This window comes from Dipteris shenzhenensis, chromosome 3 (assembly GCF_047967505.1).
Source record: "Dipteris shenzhenensis isolate YYH24624 ecotype China chromosome 3, Dip_SZ_1.0, whole genome shotgun sequence".
NCBI classification, from domain to species: domain Eukaryota; kingdom Viridiplantae; phylum Streptophyta; class Polypodiopsida; order Gleicheniales; family Dipteridaceae; genus Dipteris; species Dipteris shenzhenensis.
In genome coordinates this window covers 5,393,604-5,408,838 of record NC_141598.1, presented here as the reverse complement: position 1 = coordinate 5,408,838, position 15,235 = coordinate 5,393,604, and the positions used below count along the sequence as shown (strand labels likewise).

General features: G+C 42.3%; 1 protein-coding gene across 1 annotated transcript; it reads right to left on the bottom strand.

Annotated features, from left to right (window-relative positions):
• Nucleotides 1-7,853: 7,853 nt before the first annotated feature.
• LOC147903271 (chloroplast thylakoid lumen protein) lies at nt 7,854-14,397 on the bottom strand. The gene is made up of 4 exons (XM_087373032.1): nt 14,006-14,397; nt 9,033-9,172; nt 8,606-8,678; nt 7,854-8,433 (listed from the first exon to the last, which is right to left on the bottom strand). The coding sequence occupies exons 1-4, from the start codon at nt 14,331-14,333 to the stop codon at nt 8,324-8,326; spliced, it is 651 nt and encodes a 216-aa protein (XP_087229158.1). The 5' UTR covers nt 14,334-14,397; the 3' UTR covers nt 7,854-8,323.
• Between the last annotated feature and the right edge of the window lie 838 nt (nt 14,398-15,235).

Below are 15,235 nucleotides of genomic sequence, written 5' to 3'. Positions count from 1 at the left end.
CAAACTAATCCTTTAAAAATGCAACATAGTGCAGTTTCAATCTCTCACTCATAAAATTGAAAACCATAAACTCCATCTGGCATAGCAAGGACTAGCTACTATGACATCCCCATTGACGTCATCAGCGCCCCATAGTGGGTATAGACCATAGTATAAAAGTATGCTCGAACACATACAAATCCACACACCCACACATACTTGAGCATCCATTTATACAAAGTCTTCGTACTGAGTTTCTGTCGACACTCCGGAGGTGAAGGGCAAACTCAGCCATGACGAAGGAAAGCCTTATCTTGGACGAAAACCTCACAATGTGAAATTTGCATGTCTGCTAATACGGCAGAAGCATATACCTAGATGAATCCAAGAACATTCCCAAACTGATCCTCTGAAAACGCAACATAGTGCAGTTTCAATCTCATGATATGCACTCATAAGATTGAAAACCATAAATTCCATCACGCATAGAAGCGACTAGCTACTATGACATCCTCTGACGTCATTAGTGCCCAATAGTAGGTTTAGACCATAGTATAAAAGGATGCTCTCACACATACAAATCCACAGACCCACACATACTTGAGCATCCATTTATACAAAGTCTTCATACTCAGATTCTATCAACACTCCGAGGTGAAGGGCAAACTCAGCCATGATGAAGGCTAGCACTAAAGGAGAAGGCTAATCAAAAAGTAGTCCAAATCTCTTCATTCAAGCTACAACTGCTTGTGAAGTCTAAACAATTTCATTTTAGTCTCCCCCAAACGAGCATCTAAATATAAATCTAGCTGATAGGGCACTGCACCATTTAAGATAGAAATAATCATCGCAATACCAGCAAGCCGAAACTTGGACGAAAACCTCAAAATGTGAAATTTGCATGTCCGCTAATATGGCAGAACCATATACCTAGATGAATCCAAGAACATTCCCAAACTCATCCTCTAAAAATGCATTATAGTGTAGTTTCAATCTCACGATAGTCACTCATGAGATTGAAAACCATAAACTCCATCACGCATAGCAGGGACTAGCTACTATGACATCCCCACTGACGTCCTCAGTGCCCAACAGTGGGTGTAGACCATAGTATAAAAGGATGCTCTCACACATACAAATCCACACACCCACACATACTTGAGCATCCATTTATACAAAGTCTTCATACTGAGTTTCTGTTGGCACTCTAGAGGTAAAAGGCAAACTCAGCCATGACGAAGGCTAGCACTAAAGAAGAAGGCTAATCAAAAGCTACAACTACTTTTGAAGTCTAAACCATTTCATTTTAGTCTCTCCTAAACGAGCATCTAAATCTAAATCTAGCTGATAGGGCAATGCACCATTTAAGATAGAAATAATCATCGCAATACCAGCAAGCCGTAACTTGGACGAAAACCTCACAATGTGAAATTTGCATGTCTGCTAATATGGCATAAGCATATACCTAGATGAATCCAAGAACATTGCCAAACTGATCCTCTAAAAACGCACCATAGTGCAGTTTCAATCCCATGATAGTCACTCATAAGATTGAAACCATAAACTCCATCATGCATAGCAGGGACTAGCTACTATAACATCCCCATTGACCTCATCAGTGCCCCATAGTGGGTGTAGACCATAGTATTGAAGTATGCTCTAACACATACAAATCCACACACCCACACATACTTGAGCATCCATTTATACAAAGTCTTCGTATTGAGTTTCTGTTGGCACTCCGGAGGTGAAGGGCAAACTCAACCATGACGAAGGCTAGTAGTAAGAGAGAAGGCTAATCAAAAGGTAGTCCAAATCTCTTCATTCGAGCTAAAACTCCTTGTGAAGTCTGAACGATTTCATTTAAGTCTCTCCCAAACGAGCATCTACATCTAAATCTAGCTGATAGGGCAACACACCATTTAAGATAGAAATAATTATCGCAATACCAACAGGCCGCAACTTGGACGAAATCTTCACAAGGTGAAATTTGCATCTCCGCTAATACGGCAGAAGCATATACCTAGATGAATCCAAGAACATTCCCAAACTCACCCTCTAAAAATGCAACATAGTGCAGTATCAATCTCACGATAGTCACTCATAAGATTGAAAACCATAAACTCCATCACGCATAGCAGCAACTAACTAATATGACATCCCCACTGACGTCATCAATGCCCAACAGTGGGTGTAGACCATAGTATAAAAGTATGCTCTAACACATACAAATCCACACACCCACACATACTTGAGCATCCATTTATACAAAGTCTTCGTACTGAGTTTCTGTCCGCACTCCGGATGTGAAGGGCAAACTCAGCCATGACGAAGGCTAGCACTAAAGTAGAAGGCTAATGAAAAGGTACTCCAAATCTCTTCATTCAAGCTACAACTGCTTGTGAAGTCTAAACGATTTCATTTTAGTCTCTCCCAAACGAGCATCTAAATCTAAATCTAGTTGGTAGGGCAACGCACCATTTAAGATTGAAATAATCATCGCAATACCAGTAGGCCGCAACTTGGACAAAACCTCACAATGTGAGATTTGTATGTCTGCTAATACGGCAGAAGCATATACCTAGACGAATCCAAGAACATTCTCAAACTCACCCTCTAAAAACGCAATATAGTGTAGTATCATTCTCATGATAGTCACTCATAAGATTGAAAACCATAAACTCCATCACGCATAGCAGCGACTAACTAATATGACATCCCCATTGACGTCATCAATGCCCAACAGTGGATGTAGACCATTGTATAAAAGTATGCTCTAACACATACAAATACACACACCCACACATACTTGAGCATCCATTTATACAAAGTCTCGTACTGAGTTTCTGTCCGCACTCCGGATGTGAAGGGCAAACTCAGCCATGATGAAGGCTAGCATTTAAATAGAAGGCTAATTAAAATGCACTCCAAATCTCTTCATTCAAGCTACAACTGCTTGTGAAGTCTAAAGGATTTCATTTTAGTCTCTCCCAAACGAGCATCTAAATCTAAATCTAGCTGGTAGGGCAATGCACCATTTGAGATTGAAATAATCATCGCAATACCAGTAGGCCGCAACTTGGACAAAAACCTCACAATGTGAAATTTGCATGTCCGCTAATATGGCAGAAGCATATACCTAGATGAATCTAAGAACATTCCCAAACTGATCCTCAAAAAATGCAACATAGTGCAGTTTCAATCTCACGATAGTCACTCATAAAATTGAAAACCAGAAACTCCATCACGCATAGCAGGGAGTAGCTACTATGACATCGCCATTGACATCATCAGCGCCGCACAGTGGGTATAGACCATAGTTTAAAAGTATGCTCTAACACATACAACTCCACACACCCACACATACTTGAGCATCCATTTATACAAAGTCCTCGTACCGAGTCTGTGTCGGCACTTCGGAGGTGAAGGGCAAACTCAGCCATGATGAAGGCAAGCCTTAACTTGAACGAAAACCTCACAATGTGAAATTTGCATGTCTGCTAATATAGCAGAAGCATATACCTAGATGAATCCAAGAACATTCCCAAACTGATCCTCCAAAAACGCATCATAGTGCAGTTTCAATCTCACGATATTTATTCATAAGATTGAAAACCATAAACTCCATCACGCATAGCAGGGACTAGCTACTATGACATCCCAACTGACGTCATCAGTGCCCAACAGTAGGTTTATACCATAGTATAAAAGGATGCTCTCACTCATACAAATCCACACACCCACACATACTTGAGCATCCATTTATACAAAGTCTTCATACTAAGTTTCTGTCGGCACTCCGGAGGTGAAGGGCAAACTCAGCCATGACGAAGGCTAGCACTAAAAGAGAAGGCTAATCAGAAGGTAGTCCAAATCTCTTCATTCAAGCTACTACTACTTGTGAGGTCTAAACGATTTCATTTTAGTCTCTCCTAAACGAGCATCTAAATCTAAATCTAGCTGATAGGGCAACGCACCATTGAAGATAGAAATAATTGTCGCAATCCAACAGATCGCAACTTGGATGAACACTTCACAAGGTGAAATTTGCATGTCCGCTATTACGGCAAAAGCATATACCTAGATGAATCCAAGAACATTCCCAAACTCACCCTCTAAAAATGCAACATAGTGCAATTTCAATCTCACGATAGTCACTCATAAGATTGAAAACCATAAACTCCATCACGCATAGCAAGGACTAACTACTATGACATCCCCACTGACGTCATCAATGCCCAACAGTGGGCGTAGACCATAGTATGAAAGCTCTCACACATAAAAATCCACACACCCACACATACTTGAGCATTCATTTATACAAAGTCTTCATACTGAGTTTCTGTCGCCACTCCAGAGTTGAAGGGAAAACTCAGCCATGACAAAGGCTAGCGCTAAAGGAGAAGGCTAATAAAAAAGTAGTCCGAATCTCTTCATTCAAACCACAACTGCTTGTGAAATCTAAATGATTTCATTTTAGTCTCTCCCAAACGAACATCTAAATGTAAATCTAGGTGATACTGTAATGCACCATTTAAGATAGATATAATTATCGCAATACCAGCAGGACGCAACTTGGACGAAAACTTCACAAGGTGAAATTTGCATGTCCGCTAATACGACAGAAGCATATTGCTAGATTAATCCAAGAACATTCCCAAACTCATCCTCTAAAAACGACAACATAGTGCAGTTTCTACCTCACAATAGTACTAAAGGAGAAGGCTAATCAAAAGGTACTCCAAATCTCTTCATTCAAGCTACAACTGCTTGTGAAGTCTAAAGGATTTCATTTTAGTCTCTCCCAAACGAGCATCTAAATCTAAATCTAGCTTATAGGGCAACGCACCATTTAAGATAGAAATAATCATCGCAATACCAGCAGGCCACAACTTGGACAAAAACCTCACAATGTGAAATTTGCATGTCCGCTAATACGGCAGAAGCATATACCTAGATGAATCCAAGAACATTCCCAAACTGATCCTCTAAAAACGCAAAATAGTGCAGTTTCAATCTCACGATAGTCACTCATAAAATTGAAAACAATAAACTCCATCACGCAAAGCAGGGACTAGCTACTATGACATCCCCATTGACGTCATCAGCGCCCCACAGTGGGTATAGACCTTAGTATAAAAGTATGCTCTAACACATACAAATCCACACCCCCACACATACTTGAGAATCCATTTATACAAAGTCTTCATATTGAGTTTCTGTCGGTACTTCGGAGGTGAAGGGCAAACTCAGCCATGACGATGGCTAGCACTAAAGGAGAAGGCTAATTGAAAGGTACTCCAAATCTCTTCATTCAAGCTACAACAGCTTGTGTAGTCAAAACAATTTCATTTTAGTCTCTCCCAAACGAGCATCTAAATCTAAATCTAGCTGATAGGGCAACGCACCATTTAAGATAGAAATAATTATCGCAATACCAACAGGCCGTTACTTGGACGAAAACCTCACAAGGTGAAATTTGCATGTCCGCTAATACGGCAGAAGCATATACCTAGACGAATCCAAGAACATTTCCAAACTCACCCTCTAAAAACGCAACATAGTGCAGTTTCAATCTCACGATAGTCACTCATAAGATTGAAAACCACTCCATCACGCATAGCAGCGACTAACTACTATGACATCCCCACTGATGTCAACGCCCAACATTGGGCGTAGACCATAGTATAAAAGTATGCTCTCACACATGCAAATCCACACACCCACACATACTTGAGCATACATTTATACAAAGTCTTCGTACTGAGTTCGAGTTGAAGGGCAAACTCAACCATGACGAAGGCTACCACTAAAGGAAAGGTTTTAGTGGCTAATCAAAAAGTAGTCCAAATCTCTTCATTCAAGCTACAACACCTTGTGAAGTCTAAACGATTTCATTTTAGTCTCACAAACGAGCATCTAAATCTAAATCTAGCTGATAGGGCAACGCACCATTTAAGATAGAAATAATTATCGCAATACCAACAGGACACAACTTGGACGAAAACTATCCTCTAAAAGCGCAATATAGTGCATTTTCAATCTCAAGATAGTCACTCATAAGATTTAAAACCATAGCAAGGACTAGCTACTATGACATCCCCACTGACGTCATCAGCGCCCAACAGTGGGTATCGACCATAGTACCTAGTCCCTGCTATGCGTGATGGATGCTCAAGTAAGTGTGGGTGTGTGGATTTGTACGCATAGCAAGGACTAGCTACTATGACATCCCCACTGACATCATGAATGCCCAACAGTGGGTGTAGATCATAGTATAAAAGTATGCTCTCACCCATTCAAATCCACATACCCACGCATACTTGAGCATCATTTATACAAAGTCTCCGTACTGAGTTTGTATCGGCACTCCAGCACTAAAGGAGAAGGCTAATCAAAAAGTAGTCCAAATCTCTTCATTCCAGCTACAACTACTTGTGAAGTCTAAACAATTTCATTTTAGTCTCTCCCAAACGAGCATCTAAATCTAAATCTAACTGATAGGGAAACGCGCCATTTAAGATGCAAATAGTCATTGCAATACCAACAAGCCACAACTTGGACGAAAACTTCACAAAGTGAAATTTGCATATCCGCTAAGACAACAGAAGCACAGACCTAGATGAATCCAAGAACATTCCGAAACTCATCCTCTAAAAACACAAGATAGTGCAGTTTCAATCTCACGATAGTCACTCATAAGATTGAAAACCATGAACACCATCACCCATAGTAGGGAATAGCTACTATGACAACCCAGTGACATCATTAACACCCAACAATGGGTGTAGACCATAGTAGAAAAGTATGCTCTCACACATACAAATCCACACACCCACACATACTTGAGCATCCATTTTTACAGAGTCTTCTTACTGAGTTTCTGTCGACACTCCGGAGGTGAAGGGCAAACTCAACCATGACGAAGACTAGCACTAAAGAAGAAGGCTAATCAAAAGATACTCCAAATGTCTTCATTCAAGCTACAACTGCTTGTGAAGTCTGAATGATTTCCTTTTAGTCTCTCCCAAACGAGCATCTAAATCTAAATCTAGCTGATAGGACAACGCACCATTTAAGATAAAAATAATCATCGCAATACCAACCGGCCGCAACTTCGACGAAAACCTCACAATGTGAAATTTGCATGTCCGCTGATATGGCAAAAGCTTATACCTAGATGAATCCAAGAACATTCCCAAACTGATCCTCTTAAAACACAACATAGTGCAGTTTCAATCTCACGATGGTCACTCATAAGATTGAAAACCATAACCTCCATTGCGCATAACAAGGACTAGCTCCTATGACATTCCCACTGACGTCATCAACGCCCAACAATGGATGTAGACCATAGAATAAAAGTATGCTCACATAAACAAATTCACACACCCACACATACTTGAGAATCCATTCATACAAAGTCTTCGTCCTGAGTTTTTGTCGGCACTCCGAAGGTGAAGGGCAAACTCAAACGATGATGAAAGCTAGCACTAAAGGAGAAGGCTAATCAAAAAGTAGTCCAAATCTCTTCATTCAAGCTACAAGTGCTTGTGAAGTCAAAGCGATTTCATTTTAGTCTCTCCCAAACGAGCATCTATATCTAAATCTAGCTGATAGGGCAACGCACCATTTAAGATAGAAATAATTATCGAAATACCAGCAAGCCGCAACTTGAACGAAAACTTCACAAGCAACTTGGCATACATGTTATTTGCCTTCAATTTTCAACAACACATAAATATAATGTTGAGATTTGAGAACGTGCGGGCAAGAAAATGCATCTTTCGCCCTCAAGCTTTGCAATCGAAACATCCTTCATATTCACATGTTTACATCCTTCCCACAATATTGTGAACCTGTGAATTATTTTGTCCCACAATCTCTCTCTCTCTCTCTCTCTCTCTCTCTCTCCCCCCCCCCAGTTATGATGCATGCCTGGAAAGTGACTAATCACGATTGATTGATCTTCATTATTTAAATGCTAAGCATGAATCTGTCCTTTCAAGAGGCCTCCATGGCAATCATCATGGATATCCAAGTGAATAGTACAAAAATGTTTTCCATGGCACAAAAGATTGCCAGAATCGTTACAAATATATGCAAGCCTCAGTACCCTTTTTATCATTGCATGTAAGAAAATTCACATTACTACCTAGGCAATTTCTCATTTTCACAGAAAGCATATGTTTGACAGAAACGCCAACTGTCATCTTCTGAGAATGACTCGCAAGAATACACTCTTGGCTCTACACCGGCAGAACGCCGGCACCAAAAAGTGGTGAAAGAAGCCAATGCTTTAAACAAGGAAATTAAGCAAGGAGCTATTCCAGACCACTCCTACTTAAAGACCCTTGAGCTGCTCTGCAAATCCAGTCAGGTAGGACCACTTTTCCAAAGCACCAGCAGATGCCACGAACGCACTTTTGGATAAATTAATATCTTCCTTTAAGACTATACCATGCCACACAAAAAAGGACGTGGTTTTATTAGCAGCAAGCTTAAGGTAGCCCACATTCAAGTAAAATCCACCATCCACTCTTCAACCCCATAGTTTCCCTATTCTAACCAAAAGATTCAGAGCATTGAATAAGAACTCAGTTGAGCATGAAAAACATAGCTGTACCAGCCGATTGCAGGGATTCCAGGGCCGAAGAAAATGAATCCACTTCACTTTCTTCCTCTTTACTTGAGCTGACCTGAAACACACATGAAACACGCTTATGTACACATTTCTTAGTAGGCACTATCTGTCTAGAGTACATATTTTCGCATGACTGAAGCACATTCCAGAGTAAACGATCTGTAAACAAAGACATCCTGTCTCCTTGGAGAACTCAGGTATCTTAAAAGCCACGTGTTGAACTTTGGTTGATACTGACATGATGAACACAACAAAAAACTAGAATTTTTATGTGAAGATTTACCACTTTTAGCTAATTTAAAAAACTGTAACTTGCATTATAAGCTTAGCCACACCTAGTTCATTAAATTCCACTCCTTTATATTCAAAACAACTACGACATTTTAGGTACACGAACTGGCTGTAATACCTTGGAAAATGCCGTCTTCAAATTTGCAATCCAACCTACATCCATGCCTCGACCAAGCGCACTGCTAGCGCCTGAGAAATCGTTCCTATCTAAAGCTTGGCCTGCCTTGCTTAATTGATACACAGCAGTCTGTACAGATGCTGCAGCCTCAACACAGGTCTGTGAGTTAACAAAGCTGAGTCAACACTCCGCAAAAATATAACAAGCACTATGAGTATTAAGAAATACAAGCAACAAGGCATTACAAACAGAGATTTCATGGTGAAATTTTTGTTTAGCCATCATGAAATGACACTTCTGCCTTTTCGACGTGCCCAACTTTGACCCACCTGTGACTGGTAAACAGTAGCAGTAAGAAGAGGACCAGAAAGATATACAGATCACAAAGCAATGAGATTTACCAGCAACCTCTAATATAGTTCCAAACAGGGGAACAGGGTCTCAATAAGCTTTAAGCCTTGCAAGTTGCTCTGTCATTTTGGTTATCTGCTGTAACAGTATCGGTAACATGACATCTGTCTGGTTGATCAGGCTGGCCACTGGCCTGGCGAACCAAATGGCAAGTAGTCGTATTATGCCTGTACAGAAAAATGTAAGAGGAGACTCCAATAGGAAGCCACCAATTGCCAACAGGACCATGCAAACAGCCCCCATAGAAGGAGGAAATGGGGGAGGATGACATACAGCATAGGCAGGGATGAAGGGGGATGGATAGGGATGCCATGTGGGCAGCATCGAGTTATTGGAAGGACCAAGCGATAATCCAGTTGAAGCCCTTTTAGGTAGAGACAGGATCTGAAAAATCTGCAGAGGATGGTCATGCCCATGGAAAATCAGTTTGTGAAAGTATTACTCCAAAGGCAGTTGGAGGGATATTTTAAGGCACCTACATGAGCCACCCTTGTTAGCATCGTCGATCGTCGGCTGACTGTCAGCCCACATTTAGGGCAGGCTGTGAGGCTGGAAACAGAACCCGCATATAGGGCTAAAAGCACAAGCAGCAGCATACAGTAGGGACTAGGCCATTTGTACCCTGGCCCCAGGTCGGCCAAAGGACCAGTCGGCCTGCAGCAGCAGGATTTTGGGCCCACATGGTGTTGGCCGTGCCTTCAGATGCCAGGTCACCAGTCTGTCAGGTCAGTTGACACAGGGGCCAGGTTGGCCTGGTCTGTAACGTTAACAGACCCGGGCAATCAGACCCTAAAAAGGAGGGCCTTTGGCACCTCTCCAATCAGTCAATCTGCAGCAGTTTTGGGTGAACACAAAGGGGCAGATCTATACTCAGGTTTCTGAGCCTCCTGTGGTACAGAAAGGTGAGCAGGACTCATCCACTGTAAGTACTGAAGCCTACAGGGAAGCCGTGTGGCAAAGAGGAAGAGTCAACACCACTAGGTACAGCATACAGAGCTGATTTTGGTATCTTACCTCAGCGACAGTATGCTGTAGGTGTTGGTAGATATATTCAGGTTTGGTACTTGGTTTCAACATCAATACATAATCGTTTGGCTGTACATCTGAGTATTCTCTTTCTAGATCTAAATTGTTCTTTCTATACATACAATCATGGTAGTCTGCATCCCTTCTGGATGATCTAACTTCAGACTCAGCTTTGCTACCTTAGCTGGCACACTCTTGTGCTGAAGTGTCCACTTCCCCAAACTAAACATGCATAAGGACTAAGGATGCTTTCTCACACATGCCCTGCAGCTGCAAAAGCAGAAGCTTACTGAAACAAAGACCGTAAAGTTTCATTTTTTTTAAATTTGTTTTGTGTGTGTGCGCACGCGTGGGAGGGTGGGGGTGGGTGTGGGTGTGTGAGAATATCCTACAGTGTATGGCAACAACATGGGCATACAAAGGTATATAAGGCTGCTGATCCAAAACCATCATTTAAACCTACTCTAAAGGATGATCTAATCGATAAGAAAGATAAGACGGTGAAGCAACTATCTCAGCCAATCATTGACGATGGGAAAACGAAGAATTTGCGCTATCTTTGGAGAGAAATGGACCCCGGAACATAGGAGTGTGTACAAAGCTAAAACTGGGGCAAAAGGTTAACATTATACTTGAGATTGATGATGATTTATCGTCTGACATTCCAGAAGCAGATTCTGAATTTCATGATTGTGTGAATGATAGCCAAGATGATGATGTGGCCAATCATGGACCAAAAAGGACAATGTCAGGCAAAGTACCCAAGGAGATCCAAACATTGGAATGTTGAAGTTGTGGATGATTATGTGGAAGAGGCCAGGGATTCAGAAGGTAATGCTTCTGTTGAGGATGATGAAGTGTATTGGGACACTCAACCAGTCTACATCATCACACCAGAGGCTATGATGGGGTGTAAAGGGGCTCAGACTCTCTGTTTGAAAAAATTTATTCAAGGCAGGCCTGCCCACATTTTAATTGACAGCGGCAGCACTCATAATTTCATCAACTCCAAGTCCATTCAAGCAGTGAGGTTGCATCCTACTAATTTGGAACATGGGCTATAGGTTGCAGTGGCTAATGGTGAGCACTCCATCAGCAAACAATGTTACCAAGCCACTCAAATTAAACTTTCTGAAGACTACTCCTTTATGGGATGGTACCCAGAGATTGCCACATGGCATTATTCCAGCAGCCTAGAGTTCTTAGTAAAAATACAAAGCCAACTTGAAAGCTACTAACAAACCCCCTTCCTTACACACATTGTTTGTGCTAACCAGTTCATGACAGAGAGAAAGATCATATCGCAAAGTCCTCTGTTTATAGTAGTTGAACTTCTCAACCTTTTGTCAAATTTTGCTTCCGTGGCTTTGCAAAGCCGCTAGACATACTAATAAGCAACATAGGTCTTCAATGAGTTAGCTCCTGCGGTCTTTTGCATGAGATGGTAATCATTCATATGGAGATTGAAGATCCATGTACTCTTGCAAAAACTAAAATAGGTTTGAAATGCTAATGATAAAGACAAATGTATTTTGTCTGTCTACATTGATTCCCAACAATCAACTAGATTACCGAGATCTGATATGGACGAATATCTTTAGCCTAGAAACTTTAGGCCTCCCCTTGAAATGCTGAGGTCACCTGCTCCGGAGCTGCTCCACCCCCTCCCTCACCTCAGCCGTCTCGCTGCGAAATCTTAGGGAAAGCATTTTGGTTCTGCACCTCTTTGGCCTCTCATGCTAAAAGGTCGCATTATTCTCTATCCAAAACGTCTGTAGTCCTTTTTCTTCTCAGGCCCATCATGCTCCATCTTAGGGGGCGCAATACCACCCCAAAACCTAGCACCAATTGAGAAGAGATGCTCAGTTTCTAACCATTTGACTGGCAGCAATCTTGCTGCTACTGTAGCTAGACTATATCGGTTAATAGACCCTTCGCCTGTTTGGGCTCCAGCTGCATAATTGCCATGCTGTATGCTGGTGTAACAGAAGCATATGATATAATCTCTAGTGGTGGAGGGGTGATCACCTTTCGTTTGCCAAGGCTATCCACTGGTGGGAATCATTAAGACACCGCACCATCCAATGTAAGAACGGTTTGCTGGTGATCCAATTTCAGAAGCGAACCCATAGGCTTGCACTTTCTCGTCTTGTTGGTAAATCGTTCAAACACAAGACTATCATACATGATAGCTGGCTTGCATCTAGGATCTTAAAGCAGGATTGAGAGAGAGAGAGCTCTTGGAGAGGCTACAGCTATGTAGAAGACATTTGGGGAGTCTTCCTTCCACTCTTGATGCCGCTCTCAAACAACCTGAAAGAAGGTCAAAGAAAGGAACGGCTGAAACTGATAAAGCGGCCAAACCTGTCCTCATGCTACCCTGTTGTCGAAACTTGGTGCTATTACTTGGGCCATTGCTACTCGGAGCCATCCCGTCACATGGAAAACTGCCCACTAGTGCACGTGACGGAGGATGGAATAATAGTCTATTCACCAAGGTGTGCTTGGGAAATGGTGGTAAGAGACGGGAAAAAGGGGGAGGGGGGGTCGTTTCCGTACTTCCTTAAATGTATTCCACCTTGCCTCTTTCTCCTCCCTACTCAAATGAAATTTGCGGTGATACCAATGTAACAAAGGAAAGATCTTTTGTTCTTCAAGTCTGCCAGTGCTAACTAGTCTGGGTGGCAACAACGATGTCATCCTCTAGTAAAACATCACTCTCATCTACCAATTCTTGTGGACTACAGTGCTAACTAGCCTGGGTGGCAACAACGATGTCATCCTCTAGTAAAACATCACTCTCATCTACCAATTCTTGTGGACTACAACGCAGCTTCATGTCTTCGAGAAATCCTAGCAATTTAAGCCCCCAAAAGTCCCTCGCTACTGTACATTTCATTTCGCAAGATGTCACTAGAGTTGAAAGCCATTCATCGCATGAATAAAGCATGGCCTCTCATTCAATGTTGAGCATTGTTACATGCAGATAAAGGCAAATTTCTTTCAATCATGTCTTCTTCGATGACCCTTTTATAAGGCGCGCGGCAAATTCCTTGACTGCTACGCTAGACGCCCAAGGCAGACACTAGTACTTGAATCAACGCTTTTTAAACCAATCACGGGCTCGTCCACTGTTTAAAAAAACCGCCTCTTACTCATCGGGCTCACATCGCAACTTCTTTCGATCTATCAGGCGAAACGAATCTACTGGTGGTTCCTTTGTGAGTAACATATAAGCGAGGCCTCCCCTTGTTGGATCCAACTAACTTTGTACACTTTTGCCTGTTGAATCTCTTGCCAATATCAGAGCTCTCTCTCTCTCTCTCTCTCTCTCTCTCTCTCTCGTGTGTGCATCTTTGGGTGAAGGGGGGACGTCCTGCATTTGTGCGCGCGTACGCATACAATTTCCGCTTGGATCGCTGGAACCGCATCGTGAAAACATAATCTATGAAGCAGAAGAAAACTATTAACAGGCTCGTCTTGGCTGTCTCCTAGTAGCGCCCAATAACGGATGGAGCGATGGCCTTCACCTATACCTGTTTCCTCCTTGTAGGCGTTGAGCTCTCCACGTTTCTGAATCTTCTTCTTTCGATCCTCCTTCACTTTCTCTAAGAGCTGCTCATCGTCGTCAGCTTCTAAAAGCCCGAATGCAGGGTCACAGAGTAGGACAGAAGCGGCGGGGAGTCCAGAAGCGAGAGACAGCAGGTGACGTCTGTTGAAGGAACTGGAGGAGCAGGTATCCTCAGCAAGCCGAGGTTTGGCGAGGGAAGATTGGCAAAGGAGTAGGGGACGACAAGGGGCAGAGGGTGTAGAGGAAGGTGCGAAGAGGAGGGGGTAAGGAGAAGGGCAACAAGGGGAAGCCATGGAAAATCCTCGGTTTCCAATTGTCGGCCAGACCTTATCCACATCCCGTGCTTGGCCATCATTGATTTATAGGATATTTTTGCCAGGAAAAGTGGTGGTTTTGGGTGGATGGAGTTTCTCTTATGCCTTTGGAAAGGAGATTTAGGTTAGTGTTGAGTGTCTAGGTTAGTGTGGTTAGAGTTTAGGTTTGAGTCTTTTTTGTCTTGGAGGATTCTCTTGGGATTGCCGTCCTCTTCTTCCATGCTCTCCTCTTGTTGCGCATTGGTTTTGCTCCATGCTCTCCATGCTCCGCTCTCTTGATGGTTGGTGCAACTTCATCTTTGTTCTTCACAATTTTGATGGCGAGTGTGACTTTGTCTCTCTTATATGTTGGCAAATTTGAGCGATTTCTTTCGCATCTGCTCATGTTATGGCGGGTCCAACCTCCTCCCTCGTCTATACAGCTCTATGGAAAGGCATAGGTGTGTCTATCGTAGTGTTTTTTGTTCTATTGGCCTCCATGTGTTTTTGGTTGCATTTGCAGTTCCTTTGTGGAGGTATCACCCAATCTTGCGGTGCCAATTTGCTATTCCTTTGAAGCTTTGCATCCAACATGTCCGTTTATTATTGCATGTTTCTGTTCGAGGCAATGTATATGGCATTTACTGTCATGTATGGTATGGTCGGTTGTGTGATGTTGGATGCAACTGATATGAAAGAGTGTGGAGTCATAGAAGGTTGTCGAGGTTGCTTGTGTAGTCTCTTCTATTTGGATATCGATTGATGGTATTCATTGACTGTGTGTTTGCCTATATAAACATAGAAGGCAAACAGTGTTGTATTGCAACCATCGTTCGAAGTTCGTTGTTAATAGAGGAGCTACTGGAGGAGAAAAAGAACATGAGTGCGATTGATGTGGAGAT

Coding starts and splice junctions, on each gene's coding strand:
- LOC147903271 (XM_087373032.1), bottom strand. CDS start 14,333: ATGGCTTCCCCTTGTTGCCCTTCTCCTTACCCCCTCCTCTTCGCACCT. Junction 8,679..9,032: donor TGAAGACGGCATTTTCCAAG/GTATTACAGCCA, acceptor TGTGTGTTTCAG/GTCAGCTCAAGTAAAGAGGA. Junction 8,434..8,605: donor GGAATCCCTGCAATCGGCTG/GTACAGCTATGT, acceptor GGCATGGTATAG/TCTTAAAGGAAGATATTAAT.